The 8,516-nt window shown below is 41.1% G+C and overlaps 1 protein-coding gene across 1 annotated transcript; it reads right to left on the bottom strand.

Moving 5' to 3' along the window:
- LOC121774327 lies at positions 1 to 1,672 on the bottom strand. Its single transcript, XM_042171220.1, has 3 exons — positions 758 to 1,672; positions 365 to 619; positions 1 to 228 (listed from the first exon to the last, which is right to left on the bottom strand). The coding sequence occupies exons 1-3, from the start codon at positions 1,670 to 1,672 to the stop codon at positions 1 to 3; spliced, it is 1,398 nt and encodes a 465-aa protein (XP_042027154.1).
- Between the last annotated feature and the right edge of the window lie 6,844 nt (positions 1,673 to 8,516).

The raw sequence follows: 8,516 nt of genomic DNA on the forward strand, positions 1-8,516 counted from the left end.
CTAGGAAGGCTTTATCAGCTTCTGCATCCCAATGGAAAGCATCTTTCCGAAGAAGATCAGTGAGAGGTTTGCAAATGATGCCATAAATTTTATGTAATAGCCAGTGAGGCCAAGGAGCCCCCTCAGCTTGGAGACATCAGAAGGAGTGGGCCAGGTCTGCATAGCTTGAACCTTCTTAGGGTCAGTAGAGACCCCCTTCTCAGAGATTATATGGCCAAGATACTCTATCTGATTTCGAGCAAATTCACATTTGCTAGCTTTAGCAAACAGAGAATGCTCTTGTAGTTTCTGGAAGACCAGCGTGAGATGGCCTAGGTGAGAATCCTTATCTTTGCTATATACCAAAATATCATAAAAAAAAAACCAGCACAAACTTCCTTAAGAAAGGCCTAAATACATCATTCATCAAACTCTGAAATGTGGCAGGAGCATTTGTGAGGCCAAAGGGCCTTACAGCAAACTCAAAGTGGCCATCATGAGTTTTAAATGCTGTTTTAGGAATGTCTTGCACCTCCATTCTGATTTGATGGTAGCCAGCCCTCAAATCAATTTTGGAAAAGACAGTAGCTCCTCTAAGTTCTTTCAAAAGCTCATCAATGAGAGGAATAGGGTACTTATCCTTAATAGTGAGTTTATTTAATCTCCTTTAGTCAACACACCTTCTCCATGTCCCATCCTTCTTCTTTACTAATACCACTGGGGAAGAAAATGGGCTTGAGCTCGGTTGAATAAAGTCTTGTTGTAATAATTTAGAGACTTGTTTCTCAATGATATTTTTCTGTAAGGCAGAATGCCTATAAGATCTTGAATTGACTGGAGTGGCATCATGAACAAGGGAGATTTTATGCTTGTGGGACCTCATAGGGGGCAAGGTGGTTGGTTCGGCAAAAGCAGAGGTCTGCTCTTCCAAGAATAGTTGGATAGGATGAGGGATTTGTTGTTTCTCCTCACCATTGTCCTGCACAGCAAATAGCTCAGAGTGGCCCTCATCATTTAGTTGGATACAACATAACTGGATTCCCTCATTATGGCCAAGAATTTTTCTCATTTCCCTATCTGAGACAGCATGTACAATCTGCTCATTGTGGCCTCCTCTCAGCAAATGTCTCATACCATTCAAGGTGAAATCCATAGTTAAGGTTTTAAAATTCCATTGGATATCACCTAATGTCTCTAGCCATTGAATGCCCAAAACCATATCACAACTTCTCAAGGGCAAAAGAAGCACATCAGTTACAAAGGTGGTACCCCGCAGTGACCATTGTAATCCTTTACACATAGATTTACATTCCAACCGGTTTCCATCAGCCACATCAACATATACTGGATTCACCCCAGTGAGTAACAGGCCCAACTTTTTGGCTACTTGCAGATCAAGGAAGTTGTGAGTGCTCCCTGAGTCAATGAGGATATGAAGTGCCCTCCTTCCAATCCTCCCAGTAACTCTCATAGTTATAAAGCCCCTTGAGGAAGAGCCATTAATAGCATGTATTGAAATCATGAGATTTTCTTCCTCACCTATTTCTTCATTAATTGGATCAGAGTCGATTTCAACAGCATGTACCCCCTCATCTATTTCCAGTAAGTAGAGTTGTTTCCTAGCACAACGGTGGCCCCTCTCAAACTTCTCATCACAACCATAACAAACTCCTCTAGCTCGCTTATCAGCCATTTCTTCTTCAGTGAGCAACCGTTTGGATTTAAAAGCAGGTGTTATAGGAGTAGGGAGCAGCGGGGTAGAGTTGTGTGAGGATCTAGCATCAATAGTAGTAAATCGTCAGTTATTCTTAGGAAATCCCTCCCGCACTGGAGTAGACATATCTTGTAATCTAGCTAAGGCATAAGCATGCACAAGTGTTTGGAGCATAAACATTCTCACAGCCTTTTGAACGAAAGGTTTCAATCCATTAATGAAGTGGCTAATCGCATAAGATTTAGAGAGAGATACACGACCTAATAGCAATTCAAATCGGTCATGGTAGTCAGAGAAGGAACCTGTTTGTTTCAGAGCAAGGAGCTCAGTCATAAGATCACCAAGCAATTTATCACCAAACCTGCCTTCAAGCGCCAGCAGAAACAACGGCCAAGGAGTAGACATTGCTTGATCCTGATATTTGGACCAATTTTGGAACCATTGCAGAGCACGACCTTTAAAGTTGATCACAGCTAAACGGACCTTTGAGTCCTCTGGAGTCAGATCTACGGTGAAGAAGTGATCGCAGCGTAGTATCCAACCAGCTAGGTCCTCGCCGAAGAAGATAGGGAAGCCGACCTTCGATTGCCGCGTAGCGAAGTATTGTGGCGCGGTTGAGAAGTTCCGACGAATTGACCCTTTGGGAACGCCGTTAGCAGCCGGGGCAAAACGAGTCAGAATCTCATTCTGTTGAAGTTGAAGAGCGAGGAGTCCCTCGCGAAGTTCCTTCATGGCTAGATCGCGTACGCTATCGGAGTTGTTGCAGAGCGATTCAAGTTCCTCACTCTTCCGATCGGATTCCGTCACTTTTGCAGAGAAGTAAGCCATGGCGGCCGAGAGCATCTCCTCCAACCGACGCATGTCGTTGGAGCGAGTCTCTACCATCACAGGAGCTGGATCGGAAAATCTGATACCACTTGGTGCAGAATTGGGGTCACCGGAGCTATGAATGGTAACCGGAATTGCACCTACACGAATAGAGCTTCGGAAGGGAGAAGATAGAGTGGAGGGAGAGAAGTTTGCATTAATTCATAAGTATGGTTTACAAAATGAGTGTGTGAAAAATGGAGAAGGAGATGAAGGATGAATCTCCATTGAAGGAGAAGAGAGAAAATGCAGATAAAATGCTTGAGGAAAAGGGAGGACAAAAACAGAGAGCCTTTCATTATGGACTACATTTTGGAAACTTATTATTGCTAATTATAATAAGGAGTCTTATATATAGGCCAAGTAAAAGAACAAATATCCAACTAATCAACCTAACTAATTACATTTTATTTTCAATTTTAACAGAGTGAAAACAGCTTATATAGCTGCATTACAACTAACAAACAATTAACAAACTCCAATCAATCTAACTAGCTCACGCTATGTGTTGATATAAGCTTCGCAACATACAACTCTCGTGTGCATGCACCCATGCACACGTTTATTTCGTGTAAACACCTCAGCATTTATTTAACTAGTTCATTTCATGCACCAGAAGGAATCATGGAGCATCTCCGGTGGAAGAAATCTCTGGCGGAAGATTCGTGGATTCGATTTATTCAATTGAAAAAGAGGAAGTCAGCAGTTCGTTATTTATACATACAAATGTAGTTGTATCTATCCATCTCTATATATTTATCGTTCCTTGACACTGCAGTTCAGCCCATAAAAGTTGAATAAAAACAATAGATGACGTAAAAAGGCTTCATTCTTCTGTAAATTTATCAAGGACGTTCGTTGCTGTGTTCTTCTCTAAAAACAATATATTCCGCCAAGGTTTATGTGATATTTTATTCCTGTTCCGAATCACATGACACTCGATTACCTTCTGATGCAACCACGTTTTTAGAGCTGCCTCTGTTACAGTTTTTAGCAAACTTTAGGACTTAATATAGTATTTATGCACACTAAAATATTTAATTAAATGGGTAGAGCTGAGTTTATACCCAACAATTTTCTGCTAATCAAATATGGCAATTTTCGCATTTATTGCAGGTGCATAAGTTTGTAACAAGGAGACTCGAACAACTTCTGGTAAGTTGACTCTCTTACTTGTTTCTCAATGATATTTTTCTGTAAGGCAGAATGCCTATAAGCTCTTGAATTGACTGGAGTGGCATCATGAACAAGGGAGATTTTATGCTTGTGGGACCTCATAGGGGGCAAGGTGGTTGGTTCGGCAAAAGCAGAGGTCTGCTCTTCCAAGAATAGTTGGATAGGATGAGGGATTTGTTGTTTCTCCTCACCATTGTCCTGCACAGCAAATAGCTCAGAGTGGCCCTCATCATTTAGTTGGATACAACATAACTGGATTCCCTCATTATGGCCAAGAATTTTTCTCATTTCCCTATCTGAGACAGCATGTACAATCTGCTCATTGTGGCCTCCTCTCAGCAAATGTCTCATACCATTCAAGGTGAAATCCATAGTTAAGGTTTTAAAATTCCATTGGATATCACCTAATGTCTCTAGCCATTGAATGCCCAAAACCATATCACAACTTCTCAAGGGCAAAAGAAGCACATCAGTTACAAAGGTGGTACCCCGCAGTGACCATTGTAATCCTTTACACATAGATTTACATTCCAACCGGTTTCCATCAGCCACATCAACATATACTGGATTCACCCCAGTGAGTAACAGGCCCAACTTTTTGGCTACTTGCAGATCAAGGAAGTTGTGAGTGCTCCCTGAGTCAATGAGGATATGAAGTGCCTTCCTTCCAATACTCCAGTAAATCTCATAGTTATAAAGCCCCTTGAGGAAGAGCCATTAATAGCATGTATTGAAATCATGAGATTTTCTTCCTCACCTATTTCTTCATTAATTGGATCAGAGTCGATTTCAACAGCATGTACCCCCTCATCTATTTCCAGTAAGTAGAGTTGTTTCCTAGCACAACGGTGGCCCCTCTCAAACTTCTCATCACAACCATAGCAAACTCCTCTAGCTCGCTTATCAGCCATTTCTTCTTCAGTGAACAACCGTTTGAATTTAAAAGCAGGTGTTATAGGAGTAGGGAGCAGCGGGGTAGAGTTGTGTGAGGATCTAGCATCAATAGTAGTAAATCGTCAGTTATTCTTAGGAAATCCCTCCCGCACTGGAGTAGACATATCTTGTAATCTAGCTAAGGCATAAGCATGCACAAGTGTTTGGAGCATAAACATTCTCACAGCCTTTTGAACGAAAGGTTTCAATCCATTAATGAAGTGGCTAATCGCATAAGATTTAGAGAGAGATACACGACCTAATAGCAATTCAAATCGGTCATGGTAGTCAGAGAAGGAACCTGTTTGTTTCAGAGCAAGGAGCTCAGTCATAAGATCACCAAGCAATTTATCACCAAACCTGCCTTCAAGCGCCTGCAGAAACAACGGCCAAGGAGTAGACATTGCTCGATCCTGATATTTGGACCAATTTTGGAACCATTGCAGAGCACGACCTTCAAAGTTGATCACAGCTAAACGGACCTTTGAGTCCTCTGGAGTCAGATCTACGGTGAAGAAGTGATCGCAGCGTAGTATCCAACCAGCTAGGTCCTCGCCGAAGAAGATAGGGAAGCCGACCTTCGATTGCCGCGTAGCGAAGTATTGTGGCGCGGTTGAGAAGTTCCGACGAATTGACCCTTTGGGAACGCCGTTAGCAGCCGGGGCAAAACGAGTCAGAATCTCATTCTGTTGAAGTTGAAGAGCGAGGAGTCCCTCGCGAAGTTCCTTCATGGCTAGATCGCGTACGCTATCGGAGTTGTTGCAGAGCGATTCAAGTTCCTCACTCTTCCGATCGGATTCCGTCACTTTTGCAGAGAAGTAAGCCATGGCGGCCGAGAGCATCTCCTCCAACCGACGCATGTCGTTGGAGCGAGTCTCTACCATCACAGGAGCTGGATCGGAAAATCTGATACCACTTGGTGCAGAATTGGGGTCACCGGAGCTATGAACGGTAACCGGAATTGCACCTACACGAATAGAGCTTCGGAAGGGAGAAGATAGAGTGGAGGGAGAGAAGTTTTGTATTAATTCATAAGTATGGTTTACAAAATGAGTGTGTGAAAAATGGAGAAGGAGATGAAGGATGAATCTCCATTGAAGGAGAAGAGAGAAAATGCAGATAAAATGCTTGAGGAAAAGGGAGGACAAAAACAGAGAGCCTTTCATTATGGACTACATTTTGGAAACTTATTATTGATAATTATAATAAGGAGTCTTATATATAGGCCAAGTAAAAGAACAAATATCCAACTAATCAGCCTAACTAATTACATTTTATTTTTCAATTTTAACAGAGTGAAAACAGCTTATATAGCTGCATTACAACTAACAAACAATTAACAAACTCCAATCAATCTAACTAACTCACGCTATGTGTTGATATAAGCTTCGCAACATACAACTCTCGTGTGCATGCACCCATGCACACGTTTATTTCGTGTAAACACCTCAGCATTTATTTAACTAGTTCATTTCATGCACCAGAAGGAATCATGGAGCATCTCTGGTGGAAGAAATCTCTGGCGGAAGATTCGTGGATTCGATTTATTCAATTGAAAAAGAGGAAGTCAGCAGTTCGTTATTTATACATACAAATGTAGCTGTATCTATCCATCTCTATATATTTATCGTTCCTTGACACTGCAGTTCAGCCCATAAAAGTTGAATAAAAACAATAGATGACGAAAAAAGGCTTCATTCTTCTATAAATTTATCAAGGACGTTCGTTGTTGTGTTCTTCTGTAAAAACAATATATTCCGCCAAGGTTTATGTGATATTTTATTCCTGTTCCGAACCACATGACACTCGATTACCTTCTGTTGCAACCACGTTTTTAGAGCTGCCTCTGTTACAGTTTTTAGCAAACTTTAGGACTTAATATAGTATTTATGCACACTAAAATATTTAATTAAATGGGTAGAGCTGAGTTTATACCCAACAATTTTCTGCTAATCAAATATGGCAATTTTCGCATTTATTGCAGGTGCATAAGTTTGTAACAAGGAGACTCGAACAACTTCTGGTAAGTTGACTCTCTTACTTGTTTCTCAATGATATTTTTCTGTAAGGCAGAATGCCTATAAGCTCTTGAATTGACTGGAGTGGCATCATGAACAAGGGAGATTTTATGCTTGTGGGACCTCATAGGGGGCAAGGTGGTTGGTTCGGCAAAAGCAGAGGTCTGCTCTTCCAAGAATAGTTGGATAGGATGAGGGATTTGTTGTTTCTCCTCACCATTGTCCTGCACAGCAAATAGCTCAGAGTGGCCCTCATCATTTAGTTGGATACAACATAACTGGATTCCCTCATTATGGCCAAGAATTTTACTCATTTCCCTATCTGAGACAGCATGTACAATCTGCTCATTGTGGCCTCCTCTCAGCAAATGTCTCATACCATTCAAGGTGAAATCCATAGTTAAGGTTTTAAAATTCCATTGGATATCACCTAATGTCTCTAGCCATTGAATGCCCAAAACCATATCACAACTTCTCAAGGGCAAAAGAAGCACATCAGTTACAAAGGTGGTACCCCGCAGTGACCATTGTAATCCATTACACATAGATTTACATTCCAACCGGTTTCCATCAGCCACATCAACATATACTGGATTCACCCTAGTGAGTAACAGGCCCAACTTTTTGGCTACTTGCAGATCAAGGAAGTTGTGAGTGCTCCCTGAGTCAATGAGGATATGAAGTGCCCTCCTTCCAATCCTCCCAGTAACTCTCATAGTTATAAAGCCCCTTGAGGAAGAGCCATTAATAGCATGTATTGAAATCATGAGATTTTCTTCCTCACCTATTTCTTCATTAATTGGATCAGAGTCGATTTCAACAGCATGTACCCCCTCATCTATTTCCAGTAAGTAGAGTTGTTTCCTAGCACAACGGTGGCCCCTCTCAAACTTCTCATCACAACCATAACAAACTCCTCTAGCTCGCTTATCAGCCATTTCTTCTTCAGTGAGCAACCGTTTGGATTTAAAAGCAGGTGTTATAGGAGTAGGGAGCAGCGGGGTAGAGTTGTGTGAGGATCTAGCATCAATAGTAGTAAATCGTCAGTTATTCTTAGGAAATCCCTCCCGCACTGGAGTAGACATATCTTGTAATCTAGCTAAGGCATAAGCATGCACAAGTGTTTGGAGCATAAACATTCTCACAGCCTTTTGAACGAAAGGTTTCAATCCATTAATGAAGTGGCTAATGTGTGCATGCACCCATGCACACGTTTATTTCGTGTAAACACCTCAGCATTTATTTAACTAGTTCATTTCATGCACCAGAAGGAATCATGGAGCATCTCTGGTGGAAGAAATCTCTGGCGGAAGATTCGTGGATTCGATTTATTCAATTGAAAAAGAGGAAGTCAGCAGTTCGTTATTTATACATACAAATGTAGCTGTATCTATCCATCTCTATATATTTATCGTTCCTTGACACTGCAGTTCAGCCCATAAAAGTTGAATAAAAACAATAGATGACGAAAAAAGGCTTCATTCTTCTATAAATTTATCAAGGACGTTCGTTGTTGTGTTCTTCTGTAAAAACAATATATTCCGCCAAGGTTTATGTGATATTTTATTCCTGTTCCGAATCACATGACACTCGATTACCTTCTGATGCAACCACGTTTTTAGAGCTGCCTCTGTTACAGTTTTTAGCAAACTTTAGGACTTAATATAGTATTTATGCACACTCAAATATTTAATTAAATGGGTAGAGCTGAGTTTATACCCAACTATTTTCTGCTAATCAAATATGACAATTTTCGCATTTATTGCAGGTGCATAAGTTTGTAACAAGGAGACTCGAGCAACTTCTGGTAAGTTGACTCTCTTACTTGT

This window comes from Salvia splendens, chromosome 17, assembly GCF_004379255.2.
Source record: "Salvia splendens isolate huo1 chromosome 17, SspV2, whole genome shotgun sequence".
NCBI classification, from domain to species: domain Eukaryota; kingdom Viridiplantae; phylum Streptophyta; class Magnoliopsida; order Lamiales; family Lamiaceae; genus Salvia; species Salvia splendens.

Bases quoted from the DNA above. Each gene is read 5' to 3' on its own strand.
- LOC121774327 (XM_042171220.1), bottom strand. From the start codon at position 1,672: ATGGCTGATAAGCGAGCTAGAGGAGTTTGTTATGGTTGTGATGAGAAG. The intron at 620-757 runs GTCTCTAAATTA...CTCACTATTAAG, and splicing joins AAAATATCATTGAGAAACAA to GATAAGTACCCTATTCCTCT. The intron at 229-364 runs GTTTTTTTTTTA...GCTCGAAATCAG, and splicing joins TCTTAAGGAAGTTTGTGCTG to ATAGAGTATCTTGGCCATAT.